Consider the following 18,481-nt stretch of genomic DNA (forward strand, 5'->3'; position numbering starts at 1 on the left):
TCAAACAAGCATTTTGTAGGCCAGCAGATTTGTATCTGTAGGCGCAAGACGAAGGCGTCTTCTCAGAAATATGAGTCGCTTTGGTGCTCAGCATATACATTCATTTCCACTTGAGGTTATGTTGTTAACATGGCTATCGAATCGGAGACCACGTGTTAAAGTGACACCTAAATATTTACCCTAAAATACACAAGTGAGAGGTGCTTCATTAATATAGTAAAATCAGATATCTGTTTCTTTCCACTTACCGTTAGCATTACTTTGGGCATTTAGAGTCATCTGCCACTCCTGACACCAAGTAAAGGTAAAATTTTGTATAGGTTGATCGTCATTGCAATTCATTTCGTGGTGCAAAGAACAATCGTCAGCAGATAGCAGATGTCACCATGTAATCGGGAAGACAAATCGTTTATATATATAAAGCAAAACTGAGCCCAAAACACTGCGTTCTTCCACTCCAGATGTAATGCGTGCTAAATTGAAAGCTTCGGTCTGAATATGCACGAATTGTCAGCGGCAGAGGACAGCACACTCACCCATGATTGTAAGCTACGGTCTGAATATACACGAATTGAGAGCTGCAGAGGGCAGCACACGCACCCATGAGTGCACTTTCTCACATTCACTCACACTCATTCAAAGGGCGTGAGTGCAAGTGAGTGCCAAAATTTTGAGCGGACGTGAGTGCGAGTGCACGTGGGTGTGAGCGGAGGTGAGTGTGAGTGAGGGCCACTGAATGTGAGTGGAGATGAGTGCGAGTGCCAGTTAGTGTGAGCGGAGGTGAGTGAGAGTGCCAGTGAGTGTGAGCAGAGGTGAGTGAGAGTGAGTGCAAGTGAGATGAGTGGAGGTGAGTGCGAGTGCGAGTGATTGTCAGCGGGGGTGAGTGCGAGAGCGAGGCAGCGCCAGTGACTGTGAGCGGAGGTGAGTGCGAGTGTAAGTTCCAGTGAGTGTTAGCGGAGGTGAGTACGAGTGCGAGTGAGCGCCAGTGAGTGTGAGCGGAGGTAAGTGCGAGCGCGAGTGAGCGCCAGTGAGTGTGATCGGAGGTGAGTGCGATTGTAAGTTCCAGTGAGTGTTAGCAGAGGTGAGTACGAGTGCGAGTGAGCGCCAGTGAGTGAGCGGAGGTAAGTGCGAGTGCGAGTGAGCGCCAGTGAGTGTGAGCGGCGTTGAGTGCGAGTGCGAGTGAGTGCAGGTGAGCGTGAACGTGAGTCAGTGCGGGGCTTGGAAAATAGTATGGCGAGTGAGTGTGAGTGACTATTCTCGTACACTGGCCGACCTATGGCTGCACATCAATGTTCTTATTGACAATCCTCTTTCGATGCTGCTTCTGTAGGCGCTGTCATAGATAACACTTGAGGTGAGAGCTCGTTTAGTGCATGGGTGTGCTGTTGTGAGCAATTCCGCACAGAATCTCTGTGGCTTGATAACTAATTTTATCTGATCCTCGTGCGCTCTGGCCACGAGCCTATTAAATGTAAGGGTATGGCTAACCTGCTTGTCTAGTTCGAACGCTTCTTTTCAGTCTTTTTCGGCTCGGTTGTAGTCGTGCATAATGCAGTCAAGCACCTGCCCGTCGACGTGCTTCAAGACGGGCCGTTGATGTGAGAGCGCGTCCTTGGCACGTCTGATACTCTGACTGGTACATCTGCCTAGCCTCTAGCAGCCATTCGCTCGGCAATTTTGCATGTAGTGGCGGAGTTTTTTGACGCTCGGTAAAACACTTTCTGTAGCACGTATTGAGCAACAGGAAGCTCTATCGGGAGTTTTTCGGTTTCTACAATTTTCTCATTGACACAGTTCATCTATTCATCTAATTTTAACATTTCAGAAGTTAACCAATTATTTAGACTGATAATGCAATTAGACGGCATGGAAAAAATAATCTGAGTATTTCCAAGTGGCGGAAGACATTGCCTTTGTGCTTTCCAGCTACGCGGCAAGTGCAAATTTTGACATATTGGTGCATGGTAGCTGGGACACCACGTAGATGCGTCACTGCTGAGTTCTGAGTATTGAGTAGCTTGAGCAGACTGGAGATCCTACAACGCTATTTCCATTGCTCATGCACGTTCATTAAGAAGTCCTGTATTGCTATTGAATAATTGGGGATGCTTATAAACTTCCCATACCTTAAGGGTACTTTCTGCTGAGCGATAGCACAAAAATAATAATTTCGTGAAAGCGGCTACAGAGGAAAGTGAAAAACACATCGCGCTTCGCAAGGTTATGTTGCAGTTAGACTAACTACAAACATCGTAATGAAGCAATTCTTTTTCTGCGCAGCACTTCAGTAATATCACATAAATGTTTGAGGCCTTACGTGCCAAAAACACAATGTGATCTGGAGGTATGACGAAATTGCGGACTCCGGGTTCATTTTGACCACCTTTGGTTCTTCAGCGTGCACCTAAGTGTACGTAAACAAGCCTTGTTTGCATTGCAGAGAAATGCGGCCACCGCTACAGATGTTGTTAACGCAAAATATCTGTCGAGATGGCACCGAAAGCGGGACGCGTATAGACGTAAAGTGCAGCGTCCTACACGTCCCACACTCACAAAAGCTACCATCCCTATGAAACATACATATAACTACTGTTATCGTTCTGTGGAAACTATATTAAAGTAAGTGTATTCCTTCTACACTTGTAGTTCAGCCACATCTGCTAACGGCTGTCTGCAAGGGCAACTTTCTGCGTTTGCGTTTTTTACGCCCGTGCAGTTACTGTCGTAACAACTGACGCTGCGCGTACGCTGACGTTTCTTGCTATACTGCAGGTGTGACCTAGAAGTGTATTCGTTCTACTTTTGCAGTTCAGCGACATCTTCTAACGGCTATCTGCAAGGGAACTTTCTGCGTTTGCGTTCTTTACGCCCTTGCAGTTACTGTCGTAATAACTGACGCTGCACGTACACTGACGTTTCTTGCTATACTGCAGGTGTGACCTAGAAGTGTATTCGTTCTACTTTTGTAGTTGAGCGACATCTTCTAACGGCTATCTGCAAGGGCAACTTTCTGCGTTTGCGTTCTTTACGCCCTTGCAGTTATTGTCGTAATTGACGCTGCACGTACACTGCCGTTTCTTGCTATACTGCAGGTGTGACCTAGAAGTGTATTCGTTCTACTTTTGTAGTTCAGCGACATCTTCTACCGGCTATCTGCAAGGGAAATTTCTGCGTTTGCGTTCTTTACGCGCTTGCAGTTACTGTCGTAATAACTGACGCTGCACGTACACTGACGTTTCTTGCTATACTGCAGGTGTGACCTAGAAGTGTATTCGTTCTACTTTTGTAGTTCAGCGACATCTTCTAATGGCTATCTGCAAGGGTAACTTTCTGCGTTTGCGTTCTTTACGCCCTTGCAGTTACTGTCGTAATTGACGCTGCACGTACGCTGCCGTTTCTTGCTATACTGCAGGTGTGAACTAGAAAGCGCAAGTTGATGGCAGGGCGTCGAGGATTCGAGTGCACACTGAAGAAATCGACCGACCAGACGTCAACTGATCTGGCTCGGTGCAGAGTTTTTATTAATCGTCACCGCTTTTCAAGTTCTTAATCTTACACCGCTTTCACACAATGGTAAGTCGTTATGAATTACGTGCGAGATTTCGCTTTGTGGTGCGTGGCTACATGCAAAAGTGAGCAAAGGCGGTGTGAATGAATCAGGCACTTCAGAAACTTGTTTGTTTTACGAAGGCTATAGGCTAGCAATTTTTAATTTTAGCTCACGTTATAAACGACGACAAATATCCTTAAAAAATGAACAGAATTCCATTGGAAAACGCATAAATTTTCAGCTATTTTACATTGTTTTTCTTTTTCACTAAGTAAGCCTTGCTTATGAGATCCAGAAATGCACACGTCTTGTTCGGTGGCCAGTGCTTTGAGCATACATAGTTCGTTTCATTGGTGGCTTATTAAAAGCTATTACGTAGTACAATACGTAAACATTCTGAAACTTTCCACGTAGTATGTGCCATCTGACGTAACTTCTCAGTGTAGACATCACGGAAATTACCTGCCACACGCGAAGAGGTTTGAAGTTGCATACGCCATTACCGCTCTTTGCTTCTGTTCCTGAGTAAAATGAGCCCCACAGCCGGCGCAGCAGTTTTTGGCGTAAAACGCGAAAGCGCGGCTAGAAATCGAGCCAAGGCGCAGCTGCCAGCGTTCCAGCACACTTCCTGCTGCTTGGAGAAATTTCGCTTGTCATCCATGCATATAGGCCAACAGCGAGAAGCGACCGCGCTACCAGGGTCTGACACAACGGGTATATAGCGTCGCGCGCGAATGTAAGGAAAAAAGAACAGAGTAAAAAACGCTGTGGTCCACCAAACGTGTAATAACAAAACGGTAGCGCTCTTTACTCTTCTCTGTCTTTTTCTCCTACATTTGCACTCTGCGCAATACCGCCGTTATAGGGCCAACTCGCCCAAGCTTCTACCCTAATACGCTGTCTGTCACGATGGGGTTACTTGGATATCGCGTACATATGTGGTGCTAAGACGGTCCTCGTGGAAGTACAAGTGGGACGGGGGTGCTTAGAATATGGTATATATATATATATATATATATATATATATATATATATATATATATATATATATATATATATATATATATATATATATATGATGTAACAGATACTAAAGGCACGGACTAGAAGAAGAGACAGAGAAGACGAAGAGAACGAGGAGGCTCAGAGGGCCTGCTGCGCTGCGACCACGCTATGAACGTGGTCCATCTCCTGTAAATAAAACAATTTCTTCGCAATTCTTCGTAACAGTTGTGGTGGAGGTGCGGGGTAATCGACACCCGAAGACGGAGGCTCTGAACAACGGAACCACGGAGACGGAGGCCCTGTGACTTCTGTCTGGCCGCCACAAGAACAGCACCGGCCCTACTTCCACGACGCGACTTATGAACTATATAAAGGATTTCAGCAAGCAGTAGAGACATGTCATCCACATGACAACGGACTTTCTCGCCGACCGCAGCCGCCTACCATTCGTTTAAAGGAAGGCGCTGTGAACCGCGACCCTGCCGTGTGCTACAACTGCGGTTCCACACGCCATATAGCTCGGTATTGTCGCCAAGGCCGTCAATCACGTAGGGCACCATCGATGATCTCGCCACCCAGAACCCGTACTTCATATTGACACGTGTACTTACCTTTATCGGGCAACCACGTTTCGCCGCCTAACAAATGTAATCGCACAGCATGGGACGCGCCTGCATGTATCCGAAGGTTCTGGAAAGTTATCGATGCTTCTGTCTGTTGTCGCCGAGACTTATGTTATCTGATTTCATCACCTGACGCGAATGGTGTAGAACTTTGTGGAAGGCACGCGGGTCCGAACGATTAGTCTGGAACATTCGACGACTGCTCTATAAAAGCCGACGCGCTTGACCCGCAGATCAGATTTTCGACGATCGCCGACTGTGTTCGCCGCTTTTGTTGTGCTATAAGTGTAGCTTGTTTTGTGGGCACAGGTTCGCCCAATAAAAATCTAGTTTTGCCTTTCACAGTATTGTTACTGTGTTCTTAACGTCACCACCACGTGACATCTAGTGGAGGTGCTTTAGGTCCATGTACCGGACGCCCCCGACAAGCCGTAATCCAATCCCGGACCGCAAAGACAACACCAGCGCCGTCCCGGAACATCGAGCAAGCCGCCGTCTTCAACAGCTGCCCCCGGAGCACGGACTCCTACCTGAGAAGACCAAGAAGATTGTGGCCAAGGAAACCCCAATGGCAGCCCCAGCGTCCCCCATCGTGCTGGAGCCGCCCAGGGAGCCTCCAACGTTCCGCGGTTCAACATTCGAGGACCCGAAAACCTGGCTCGAGACGTATGAGAGGGTCGCCGCATTTAACAGCTGGAACAGCGACGACAAACTCCGTCATGTCTATTTTGCCTTGGAGGACGCCGCCAGGACGTGGTTCGAGAATCGAGAAGCCACCTTGACGACGTGGGACCTTTTCCGAAGCGGCTTCCTGCAGACCTTCACAAGCGTCGTACGCCGAGAACGAGCACAAGCACTACTAGAAACCCGAGTGCAGCTGCCTAATGAGACGACCGCAATTTTTACAGAAGAAATGAGCCGCCTATTCCGCCACGGCGACCCGGAAATGTCAGAGGAAAAGAAAGTCCGGCTACTGATGCGTGGTGTAAAGGAGGAACTTTTCGCCGGTATGGTACGAAGCCCACCGAAGACTGCCGACGAGTTTCTTCGCGAGGCCACCAGCATCGAGAAGACACTGGAAATGCGGAACCGGCAATTCAACCGCCGCACGAATTCAACAAGCTACAGCGGAGTTCAGTCACTGGCCACCGACGACCTGCGCGAGACTATCCGAGCGGTCATGCGGGAGGAGCTACAGAAGCTGTTCCCGTCATCACAGCCTCAAGTGGCTTCGATTGCCGACGTCGTACGTGAAGAGCTCCAACAACAACTCGGAGTAGCCCCTGAATCGCCGCAGCCTCAGCCGCAAGCGATGGCATACGCTGCCGTCGCCCACCGTCAAGGTCCCCCTCCGCGACAACGCCAGGGCCCTGTAACGCCGCAGTTCCGTCGTCCACCGCCGCAGCCGCCAGCACGCCCACCCGTCGCCCAGCGCACCTACGCGAGAAAGACTGACGTTTGGCGCACCCCCGACCACCGCCCGCTTTGCTATCACTGCGGAGAAGCCGGGCACATCTACCGCCGATGCCCATACCGGGAGATGGGACTCCGAGGGTTCGCCGTTAACGCGCCGCGACCACAGATTGGCGAACGACCTCGCGATATCGCCGACTACCTCGCCGCCACACAGTGGAACCCTCGACGACCGTCCCGTTCGCCGTCACCAGGCCGCTACCTGTCGCCGCAGCGCCGACCATACACCGGCCCAGCCCGGGGCCGCTCTGTGAGCCCATATCCGGAAAACTAAAAGCAGCAACCGATGGAGGTGCGGTTGCTGTTCGTCGAACTGACGAACATCCTCCGCGCCGACGAAGACGACGAAGAGACCATCTCGACGACATAATAACGACACGCCGCCGTCCCGACGAAGTCAGGAAGCCAAGACTACACCGACGAAAGACGACTTGACGACGCGACGTTCCAACTTCAGTTCAACACGACGCAGCCGTGATCCAACGCCAAGACCTAACTGCAATGGCAGACAAAGAACAACCGACCTCGACGTGCTTCTCGACGGCCACGCAGTCACTGCCTTAGTCGACACAGGGGCCGATTACTCCGTAATGAGTGGACACATCGCCGCCCAGTTGAAGAAAGTTAAGACCGCATGGGAAGGCCCTCAGATTCGCGCCGCTGGAGGACACCTCATCACGCCGACTGGGATCTGCACGGCAAGAATAACCATTCATGACCGGACTTACCCTGCCACCTTCGTTATCCTCCAACAGTGTTCACGAGACGTCATTCTCGGTATGTACTTCCTGGACCAACACGGCGCAATCATCAACCTGAAGTCGAAGTCAATAACGCTGTCGGAAGATAAATCAATGCCGCCGGAGAGCCCTCGTAGTCACCACGCCTTGAGTGTGCTCGAAGATCAAGTGAGCATCCCGCCTCGCTGCAGCATTGTTATTTCGGTCAGCACCGAAACACCCGCTGACGTAGAAGGCGTCATCGAAGGCGACCAACGTCTACTGCTAGACCGTGAAATTTGCGTCGCAAGAGGGATCGCTCGACTGCGTGGAGGGAAAACTGAAGTGTTGCTGACAAACTTCAGCCAGGAGTTCAAGCACATCAACAAGGGCACGACGATCGCGTACATCGAGGAAATTCTGGAGACAAGTAATGCGTTTGTCCTCTCGGATTCCGCCGCATCTACCCCGACGACCATGGTTCCCGAACCAGACTACGACATTAATCCAAATCTCCCTATGATTAAGCAACAGCAGCTCAGAAGTCTGCTCCACGGATACAAAGGCTGCTTTTCGACGTCATCGAGCATTCGACAAATACCAGTCGCCAAGCATCGCATAATCACCGAGGAATGCTCTCGACCACTCCGTCAGAGCCTTTACCGAGTTTCGGCGCGAGAACGTGAAGCTATAAGAGAACAAGTCGACGACATGCTGCGCGATGACATCATCCAGCCGTCGAAAAGCCCGTGGGCATCCCCTGTTGTCTTGGTGAAGAAAAAGGACGGAACCCTACGTTTCTGCGTCGATTATCGTCGTCTGAACAAGATCACGAAGAACGACGTATACCCCCTCCCACGGATAGACGACGCATTGGATCAGCTCTGCACCGCTAAATACTTCTCGTCGATGGACCTCAAGTCTGGCTATTGGCAAACAGAAGTCGACGAAAGAGATCGCGAAAAGACCGCCTTCATCACCCCATACGGCCTCTACGAGTTCAAGGTTATGCCATTCGGACTGTGCTCGGCGCCTGCAACGTTCCAGCGTGTGATGGACACGGTTTTAGCAGGATTGAAGTGGCAGACCTGTCTCGTATACTTGGATGACGTCGTCGTCTTCGCCGGAAATTTCGACGTTCACCTTAGGCGGCTTGCAACAGTACTAGAGGCCATCAGGTCATCAGGACTTACTCTGAAGCCGGAAAAGTGCCGCTTCGCTTACGAGGAGCTTCTATTTTTAGGCCACGTCATCAGCAAATCTGGAGTCCGCCCCGACCCGCAGAAGACAGCTGCCATAGCAAAGTTCCCACAGCCCATTGACAAGAAGGCAGTGCGTAGATTTCTTGGCATGTGTGCCTACTACAGGCGATTTGTCAAGAACTTTTCACGCATCGCTGAGCCGCTGACGCAGCTAACTAAATGTGACGTCGAGTTCAAGTGGGAAACTCCGCAAGCCGACGCATTTCCAGAACTCAACCGACGCATGCAGTCGCCGCCCGTACTTGCGCACTTCGACGAGCACGCCGATACCGAAATCCACACTGACGCCAGTAGACTGGTGAGTAGCCTAGGCCTCGGTGCCGTCCTAGTCCAGAGAAGAGATGGACATGAACACGTGATAGCTTACGCTAGCCGGTCGTTGTCAAAAGCGGAAGGCAATTATTCTACAACCGAAAAGGAATGCCTCGCCATCGTTTGGGCTACAGCGAAATTTCGCCCTTACCTATATGGCAGGCCATTCAAAGTCGTCAGCGACCATCACGCCTTGTGTTGGCTAGCGAATTTAAAGGATCCCTCAGGACGGCTGGCACGGTGGAGCCTCAGATTACAAGAATACGATATCACTGTAACATACAAGTCCGGACGAAAACACTCAGACGCCGATTGGCTATCACGCGCCCCCATTGAGCCGCCGCCGCAAGATGACGAGGATGACGACGCCTTCCTTGGAATAATAAGCGCGGAAGACTTCGCCGAACAACAACGAGCAGACCCGGAGCTTAAAGGCCTCGTCGATTATTTGGAAGGGCACACCGACGTTTTCCCCAGGGCATTTAAGCGCGGATTATCTTCCTTCACGCTTCAAGACAGTCTACTCGTGAAGAAGAACTTCTCACCAGTCCGCGCCAATCACCTTCTTGTTGTCCCGTCAGGACTTCATCCAGAAGTATTGCACGCCCTACATGACGATACGACCGCGGGACACCTCGGATTTTCCCGGACACTATCGAGGATACAAGAAAAGTATTATTGGCCGCGCCTGACCGCCGACGTCGCCCGTTATGTCAGAACATGCCGAGACTGTCAGCGACGCAAGACACCGCCGACAAGGCCAGCCGGATTACTACAGCCAATCGAGCCTCCTTGCCGACCATTCCAGCAGATCGGGATGGACTTGCTGGGACCCTTTCCGACGTCAATAACCGGAAATAAGTGGATCGTCGTGGCCACAGACTACCTCACCCGCTTCGCTGAAACAAAAGCACTGCCGAAAGGTAGCGCAGCCGAAGTGGCGAAATTCTTTGTCGAAAACATCTTGCTGCGACATGGCGCCCCAGAAGTCCTCATCACCGACCGAGGAACGGCCTTTACAGCGGAGCTCACCCAAGCCATTCTGAAATACAGTCAGACAAGGCACAGGAGGACAACGGCGTACCACCCGCAGACGAATGGTCTTACGGAGCGGCTGAATAAGACCCTCGCCGACATGCTAGCGATGTACGTCGACGTCGAACACAAGACCTGGGATACCGTCCTGCCGTACGTAACATTCGCTTATAACACGGCGGTACAAGAAACAACACAGATCACGCCGTTCAAGCTGGTCTACGGCAGGAACCCGAAGACGACGCTCGACGCCATGCTGCCGCACGTCACTGACGAGAAGAACCTTGACGTACGTACCTACCTCCAGCGCGTCGAAGAAGCACGACAGCTCGCAGGCCTGCGGATCAAGAACCAGCAGAGGACCGACAGCCGACACTACAACCTCCGACGACGCTTCGTGGAGTACCAGCCCGGTGACCGTGTTTGGGTTTGGACCCCTATACGCCGACGAGGACTGAGCGAGAAGCTTTTGCGTCGCTATTTCGGACCGTACAAGATCATCCGACGTATTGGCGCACTGGACTATGAGGTCGTGCCAGACGGTATTTCGCTATCACAGCGGCGCCGCTCACGACCTGAAATAGTCCACGTTGTGCGACTAAAGCCCTACTACCAGCGTTAATGAACTTTCGGGCTTCGCGTAACTGACCTTTGGACTTTGTTTCTTTTTGTTGTTACTTATGTTTAATAAGTGTCCTTTTGTGTTTCGCTCTCTTATATTTGTAGCATCGGCACGATGCTTTTTTTAAGAGGGGGGTATTGACACGTGTACTTATCTTTATCGGGCAACCACGTTTCGCCGCCTAACAAATGTAATCGCACAGCATGGGACGCGCCTGCATGTATCCGAAGGTTCTGGAAAGTTATCGATGCTTCTGTCTGTTGTCGCCGAGACTTATGTTATCTGATTTCATCACCTGACGCGAATGGTGTAGAACTTTGTGGAAGGCACGCGGGTCCGAACGATTAGTCTGGAACATTCGACGACTGCTCTATAAAAGCCGACGCGCTTGACCCGCAGATCAGATTTTCGACGATCGCCGACTGTGTTCGCCGCTTTCGTTGTGCTATAAGTGTAGCTTGTTTGTGGGCACAGGTTCGCCCAATAAAAATCTAGTTTTGCCTTTCACAGTATTGTTATTGTGTTCTTAACGTCACCACCACGTGACAATATGATTTGCCGACGACCGCTTTTCTCCCAAGGGACCGCTTCTCACACGAGACCAGACGCAGCGATTCGCCAGCATCTGAGCGGAGTTTGACGCCACCAAATAACCGTTCCCGTCGCTCTCCGTCCCCTCGGCTCCAGTCTTCCTCCCCGCCGCCGGGAAGCTGGCATCCGGGGCTAATGGAGGTGTGGTCGCTGGGCGGTCTTTGCAAGAAATACCTCTGCCTGTTGTGATGTTCAAAAACGAAGTGAATGTCTCGATTGACGGAATACCGACCATGGCGTTAGTTGATACTGGGGCGACTGTGTCTGTGCTGAGCCTCACTTTCAAAAACCGGCTAGGCCACAAAGTTATGTTTTCTTGGAACGACAGTATTACCTTTCATGGAGTAGGCGGCGAGTGGCTTCACCCCCTTGGTGTTTATGCTGTGAGTGTTTTGTTGGCTGGGAATGTGTTTGTTCCTTGTTCTTTCTCGTTGTTCGCACGGCGTTATTCTTGGTATCGATTTTCTTGAACAGTGCGGCGCTTCCGTGGACGGTGGTTGTGGCGAAATATCGTTCAACAAGTTATTTATGTCAGCTCATTCCGAACAAAGCTGGGGTGGTGAGGACAGGGACACAGACACACTCAGTGTTCTTGATGAAGTGATTGCACCATCGTGGTGCCTGACGCCCGTTCGTGTTTCTGCAACTACTGTTGATGCTGATTGTGTTGACTTGGTAGTTAGGCTTCTCCTCATAAACTGTGCTAAAAAGATATACTTGTGCCCTGCTCTGTCGTGTGCATGACGAATGGAGTCGCCACATTGTGGGTGCTGAACTGTTCCGCCACGCCGGTTGTCCTTCCTCGCGATTAGAAAATCGTTCTCTTCGATGAAGCCGTATGTACCTCAATAGCGGCACTAACTACGGACGTCTCTACAGCTTGCTCTCCTTGCGATAATCGTCATTCTGAAGAGCTCATACTTGAAATGATCAACAAGGCTCTCGGTACATCGGAACGGCAAGCACGGGTACAATTCCTTGCCAGACATGACGCTGCATTCGACTTCACGCATGGATATGCACCCCTTCATTTACCGTCGTCCCGCGCTCGTCACAGAGTAGATACCGGCCCCACGCACCCCATCCGCCAGAAGCCTTACCGAGTGTCATCGTCCGAGCGCAAAGCTATTGTAGAGCAAGTCAAGAAGATGATGAACAGAGGTGTCGTTCAAGAGTCATCTAGTCCATGGGCAGCCCCAGTAATCCTGGCCCCCAAAAAAGATGGCTCCTGGAGATTCTACGTGGAGAACAGACATCTAAACGCAGTGACGAAGAAGGATGTCTATCCACTACCGCGAATCGATGACGTCATTGATTGCTTACACGCTGCTTCTTACTTCTCAACACTTGATTTGCGGTAGGGGTATTGGCAAATACCTATGGGCCCTGCCGACAAGGAAGAGACCGCTTTCGTGACTCCAGACGGCCTATTCAAATTTAATGTTATGCCTTTTGGCCTTTACAATGCTCCTGCCACCTTTGAAACATTCATGGACGCAGTACTACGTGGTCCCCGCTGTTGCTGTCACCGAGAGTCTCCGCTCCGACGTTGCACGCGCCATGCATGACGATGTGACATCCGGCCATTTCGGCTTCGTACGAACGCTGCCCCACACGCTGAAGCGCTTTTACTGGCCCAAGATGTAAGAAACAACCAAGCGTTATGTCGCTAGTTGTGAAACGTGCTAACGTCACAAGCGACCGACCACCGCAGCCCCGGGTCCCTTTCGGCCATTGACACCGCCCAGTACGCCGTTCGAGCAATTAGGCATTGACCTTTTGGGTCCGTTCCCGTTATCTAACAACAAACACCGTTGGATAATTGTCTGCGTAGACCATATTACATGGTATGCAGAAACTGCAGCCATACCATCTTCCACCGCTGCTTTCGTGGCGGTCTTCCTGCTGCGTTCCGTGATCCTTCGTCATGGCCCACCACGTGTCGTCATCAGCGACCGTGGTCGCCAGTTCACGGCTGATGCCATTGAAGAGTTACTTCGTTTGTGCACTTCACAGTTCCGTCATTCCACGCCGTATCATCCACAAATCAATGGCCTCGTTGAAAGGACAAAAAGAACGCTGACCAACATGCTAGCCATGTACGTCTCCTACAATCATAAGAACTGGGACGACGTGCTGCCCTTCATCATTTACGCATACAACACGGCGAAGCACGAAACCCGTCCATCTCCTGTAAATAAAACCATTTCTTGGCAACTCTTCGTTACAATATATATATATATATATATATATATATATATATATATATATATATATATATATATAGTATAAAGGGGATTTATTGGGGTTCGTAGCGACCGCCGGTCCTGGGATGCACCAAGCAGTTCCCGAGCTCGAGCCTCTGCTGCGCGCTTGATGCTGCCGATGCTGCTGACTCTGTGCGCACGTTCGTCATCTTCCTTACAATGGCCCCGCTGAAATAAAGGAGCCATGCTGGCGACTTAGTTTAGTGTAAGGACGGTAGAATGGTGATACGGCTTGAGACGCTGAACGTGAACGACTTCGCGGTTGCGACGTCGCATGTCGGACGGCGGCGTTAGCGGCTCAGCCAGGTAATCGACGTGTGATGTTCTCTCGAGAACGCAGTATGGCCCGTCATACTTCGGAAGGAGTTTTGAAGCGAGCCCAGGCGTGCGGTGTGGCACTAACAACCAAACGAGAGGGCTCGGGAGAAAAGTGGGAGTCGAGTTCTGGGCATCGTGAACGGCTTTTTGACGGTTCTGGTCGTCCGAGTTGAATCGGCGGGCCAGCTGGCGACATTCCTCGGCGTGTCTGGCGGCTTCCGAGATCGGCAGGCATTTAGATGGGTCAGGCTGGTAGGTTAGAATGGTGTCAATTGTGTGCGAAGGATGACGGCCGTAAAGAAGGTAAAAGGGTGAGAATCCGGTAGTGGCCTGTGTCGCTGTGTTATAGGCGTAGGTGACAAACGGAAGAACTAGGTCCCAATTAGAGTGATCAGGTGAGCCATACATGGCGAGCATGTCACCAAGAGTTCGATTAAAGCGTTCCGTGGTACCGTTAGTCTGTGGGTGATAAGCAGTGCATTTACGATGAACAATGGCGCATTCAGCAAGCAGTCGTTCGATGACTTCACATAAGAAGGCGCGGCCTCTGTCGCTTAAAAGCTCACGTGGACCTGCGTGACAAAGGAGAAAACGACGAAGTATGTAATTGGCGACCTCCTGCGCTGTAGCATGTGGTAGAGCAGCAGTCTGCCCATAACGGGTTAAGTGGTCTACCGCAACGATTATCCACCTGTTGCCGGTAGGAGTCAACGGAAGTGGCCCGTAGAGATCTATGCCCACGCGATCAAAGGGTCGGGATGGGCATTGTAACGGCTGGAGTTCACCGGCGGAGTTGTGCGGCGGCGCTTTGCGGCGTTGGCACTCATGACAAGAGCGGACGAACTTTCGTACGAGATTGTACATTCCCCGCCAGTAATAGCGGTGTGGAAGTCTTTCGTAGGTCTTGAAGACTCCCGCGTGACCACACTGAGGGTCGACGTGGAACGAGGAGCAGAGCTCTGGTCGCAAGATTCTCGGAATGACGAGTAACCAGGTGCGTCCCTCTGGTGCATAGTTGCGTCGATATAGTAGCTCGTCGCGAATCGCAAAATGAGGAACTTCGCGCCACAGGATACGTGACGCCGGAACTTTCGACGTATCCGAGAGAAGGTCTAGCAGAGATGCAGTCCAGGGATCATTACGCTGTGCAGCAACGATAGTGTCAACGTCCAGAGAGGATAATGTACACTCGCAGGCGGAGTCGTCATTGGCCTTCGGGGGAAGCGGCGATTGGGATAGCGCGTCAGCATCGGAGTGCTTCCGCCCGGAAGGGTAAACCACGCGGATGTCATATTCTTGGATTCGCAATGCCCAGCGGGCAAGGCGGCCCGATGGATCTTTGAGCGTCGACAGCCAACATAGTGCGTGGTTGTCGGTCACTACGTCAAACGATCGGCCGTATAAATATGGGCGAAACTTGCCAAGCGCCCACACAATGGCCAAACATTCCTTTTCTGTAAGGCTGTAATTCGTCTCCGCCTTGGTTAACGTGCGACTCGCGTATGCGACGACGTATTCTGTGCGGCCAGGTTGACGCTGTGCCAACACATCGCCAAGGCCTACACCGCTTGCATCTATTTGGATTTCGGTTAGCGCTTGAGGGTCAAAATGGCGAAGAATGGGTGGCGTCGCGAGAAGGCGGCACAAGGTTTTGAAGGCGTTGTCACAAGCTGGAGACCATGATGAGAGATCTCTAGCGCCGCCAAGGAGCTGCGTGAGAGGCGATATAATTGACGCAAAATTTCGAACGAATCGCCGGAAGTAAGAGCAGAGGCCGATAAAACTGCGTAGCTCTATCATAGTGGTAGGTTTTGGGAACGCAGTAACAGCACGTAGTTTCTCGGGATCCGGGCGAATGCCCTCTTTTGACACGACATGGCCTAAGATTGTGAGCTGACGAACAGCAAATCGACACTTCTTCAGGTTAAGTTGCAACCCCGCGTTGGTCAAGCAAGTGAGTACGTGCTGGTGGCGGAGCAGGTGCGTTGCAAAATCAGGGGCGAACCCCACAATGTCGTCAAGAGAGCAAAGACAGATTTTTCATTTGAGGCCACGCAGAACATTATCCATCATTCTTTCGAACGTAGCAGGTGCGTTGAAAGTCCGAAAGGTATGACGGTGAATTCATACAAGCCGTCTGGTGAAATAAAGGCAGTTTTTGGGCGATCGCCCTCTGCCATCGAAACCTGCCAATAGCCTGATCGCAAATCCAGCGAAGAAAAGAACTCGGCTCCCTGCAAACAGTCCAGAGCATCATCGATGCGTGGTAAGGGGTAGACGTCCTTCAGCGTGATCTTGTTCAACCGTCGGAAATCAATCACAGAACCGGATGGAACCGTCTTTTTTTGTGATGAGGACCACGGGAAAGGCCCATGGGCTTTGGGAAGGTTGAATGACTCCTCGACGGAGCATGTCATCGACCTGGTCTGCAATGACGCGGCGTTCCGTAGCGGACACACGATATGGTTTTTGTCGCAGCGGTGAGTGAGAGCCAGTGTCGATGTAATGCTCGACCGTCGATGCACGGCCAAGAGATGTTCGCGCAACGTTGAAAGAATGGCGGAAGTGCTGAAGGACTGCGCGAAGTTGAGATCGCTGCGAGTGCGTCAGATCTTCGGCAATGAATGGGCTGAACACACCAGTCCATGAGTCGGGTACGGAGAGGGCACTCAGTTCATGTTCGGCAGTAGAAGGCACCTCGTCCAGGACGGAGACAATTCGTGTTGAATCGACCGAATCGACGTAACGAAGGTATTTGCGACGTAGCCGTGATAACGGCGACGAAAGATGATTGGAAATGGGCATCGTGCTGACACCGGCGGCAAGGTCAAGAGCTGCAAAGGGCAAAGAAAGCGCTTTTCTGGTGACAAAGTGATGAGAGGGCATGAAGAAGACCGTCCCGTCGGATATGGTACTACAGAAGACTGGTACGAATGCTGAAGAGCATGGGGGAATACAGGTGTCTTCTTTCACGAGAATTTTAGCGGCAGGATGAGCATCGACGGAGGCCAGGTCACCAAAGTAGAAAAGTTCAATCTCAGCCCGAGAGCAATTGATGAAGGCATTGTGGCGTGCGAGAAAATCCCATCCTAGAATAACTGCGTGGGAGCACGATGAAAGAACTATGAATTCAATCGTGTACAAAACGTCCTGTATGGTCCCATGGGCAGTACAAGCAGCGGTAGGGCAAATAGGTTGAGCACTCGCCGTTCGTAGCAACAATCCAGACAGAGACATCGTCACTTTACGAAGCGAGCGGCAAAACCTGGCATCCATAACTGAAATAGCGGCACCGGTATCGACGAGGGCGACTGTGGCGACATTTTCGATAAACACATCAATGACATTGGCAGGTAAAGGAGGAGGACTTCGGCATGTCGACACTTGCCCAGCTCTTGCCTCAGGAACTGCGCCGTCTAGTTTCCCTCTTCGTTAGAGACAGGTCGTAGACGCATAGGATCACCCTCTCCACGTCGCATCGGTGACGTGGAGAGGGTGATCGGAGGCGTTCGAAGCGAGGACGGCGATCAGCCTGGGAGCGAGCTGGTGATGGGTCGAAGGTTCTCTAAGGCACATTTGAATCATGCGGCACATAGAGCGCTCGGTGATCGTCATCGAACGCCTCCGATCGGCGGCTGCAGAACCTTGCGACATGACCGGGAAAACTACATGTCAAGCATATAGGGCGATTGTCCGGCGTACGCCATGGGTTAGCGATGGCAGTGGTGTTCCAGGGGTTGGGAGGGGGAGGGCGGTGCAAAGGCTGCTAGAAGCGACGCATGGGCACAGTGCCAGGTGCCATTGCAAGTTGCAGTTGCATTGTAGCAGCTGTAGCATAAGTGACTTGTGTAGTCACGACATCCTCCTGGTGAACAGCCGGCAGCGCTTCTGCGACCTCTTTATGGATCACGTTACGGAGATGAGACGGTAAAGTGCTAGCAGACTCCTGAATGACGAACACCAGAGATAGCTGTCGTGCGACTTCTTCACGGGCGAAGTCCTTGATTTGGGTTATCAGGGTGGCTTGTTCTGGGCCGGTGGTCAAGCTGCAGAGTGACGCCGCATTTGGTGTGGGATGTCGCCTTGTCAGAGCTCGCTGCTGAAGTAATTCATCATAGCTCTGGCACAAGCTGATGACGTCGCCAACAGTGCGCGGGTCCTTGGCCAGAAGCATCTGGAACGCGCCATCATCGATTCCCTTCATGACGTGCTTGATCTTTTCGCTTCCGTCATGGCAGCGTTCACGCGCCTGCACGAATCTAGCACGTCTTCTATATAGCTGGTGAATGTGTCACCCGTGTCCTGTGCGCGTGTACGCAAACGCTGCTCGGCTCGTAGTTTCCTGACGACGGGCCGGTCAAATACTTCCATAATCGACGTCTTGAACGCCGACCACGTTCGGATATCCTTCTCATAATTTCTGAACCAGAGACTGGCCACGCCCGCGAGGTAGAATGATACGTAAGCCAGTTTGTCCGAGCCATTCCATTTGTTGTGAACGCTCACCCGTTCGTAGGACGACAGCCACTGTTCAACGTCGTTGTCGTCGGTTCCGCTGAAGATAGGAGACTCCCGCTGGCGAACGGTGCCAGCGCAAGGGGCGGGTGGCGATGGAACAGTCTGCTGGTCGGCGTCCGGCATGGCGGAGGGTAGCGTCCGAGAACGGAGTTCCAGGATGGTAGAATGGAACGTTACTCCGCACCT

The 18,481-nt window shown here is 51.6% G+C and overlaps 1 protein-coding gene across 1 annotated transcript in view; it reads left to right on the forward strand.

The window, feature by feature from the left end:
* Positions 1 to 837: 837 nt before the first annotated feature.
* LOC142574924 (arylsulfatase B-like) overlaps positions 838 to 18,481 on the forward strand; it is a 151,943-nt gene continuing 134,299 nt past the window's right edge. Inside the window, exon 1 of the mRNA XM_075683916.1 lies at positions 838 to 847. Within this exon, the coding sequence (XP_075540031.1) occupies positions 838 to 847 (10 nt within the window). The remainder of the gene's footprint in view (positions 848 to 18,481) is intronic.

The sequence above is a fragment of the Dermacentor variabilis genome, chromosome 3 (genome assembly GCF_050947875.1).
Source record: "Dermacentor variabilis isolate Ectoservices chromosome 3, ASM5094787v1, whole genome shotgun sequence".
In the NCBI taxonomy this organism is placed as follows: Eukaryota; Metazoa; Arthropoda; class Arachnida; order Ixodida; family Ixodidae; genus Dermacentor; species Dermacentor variabilis.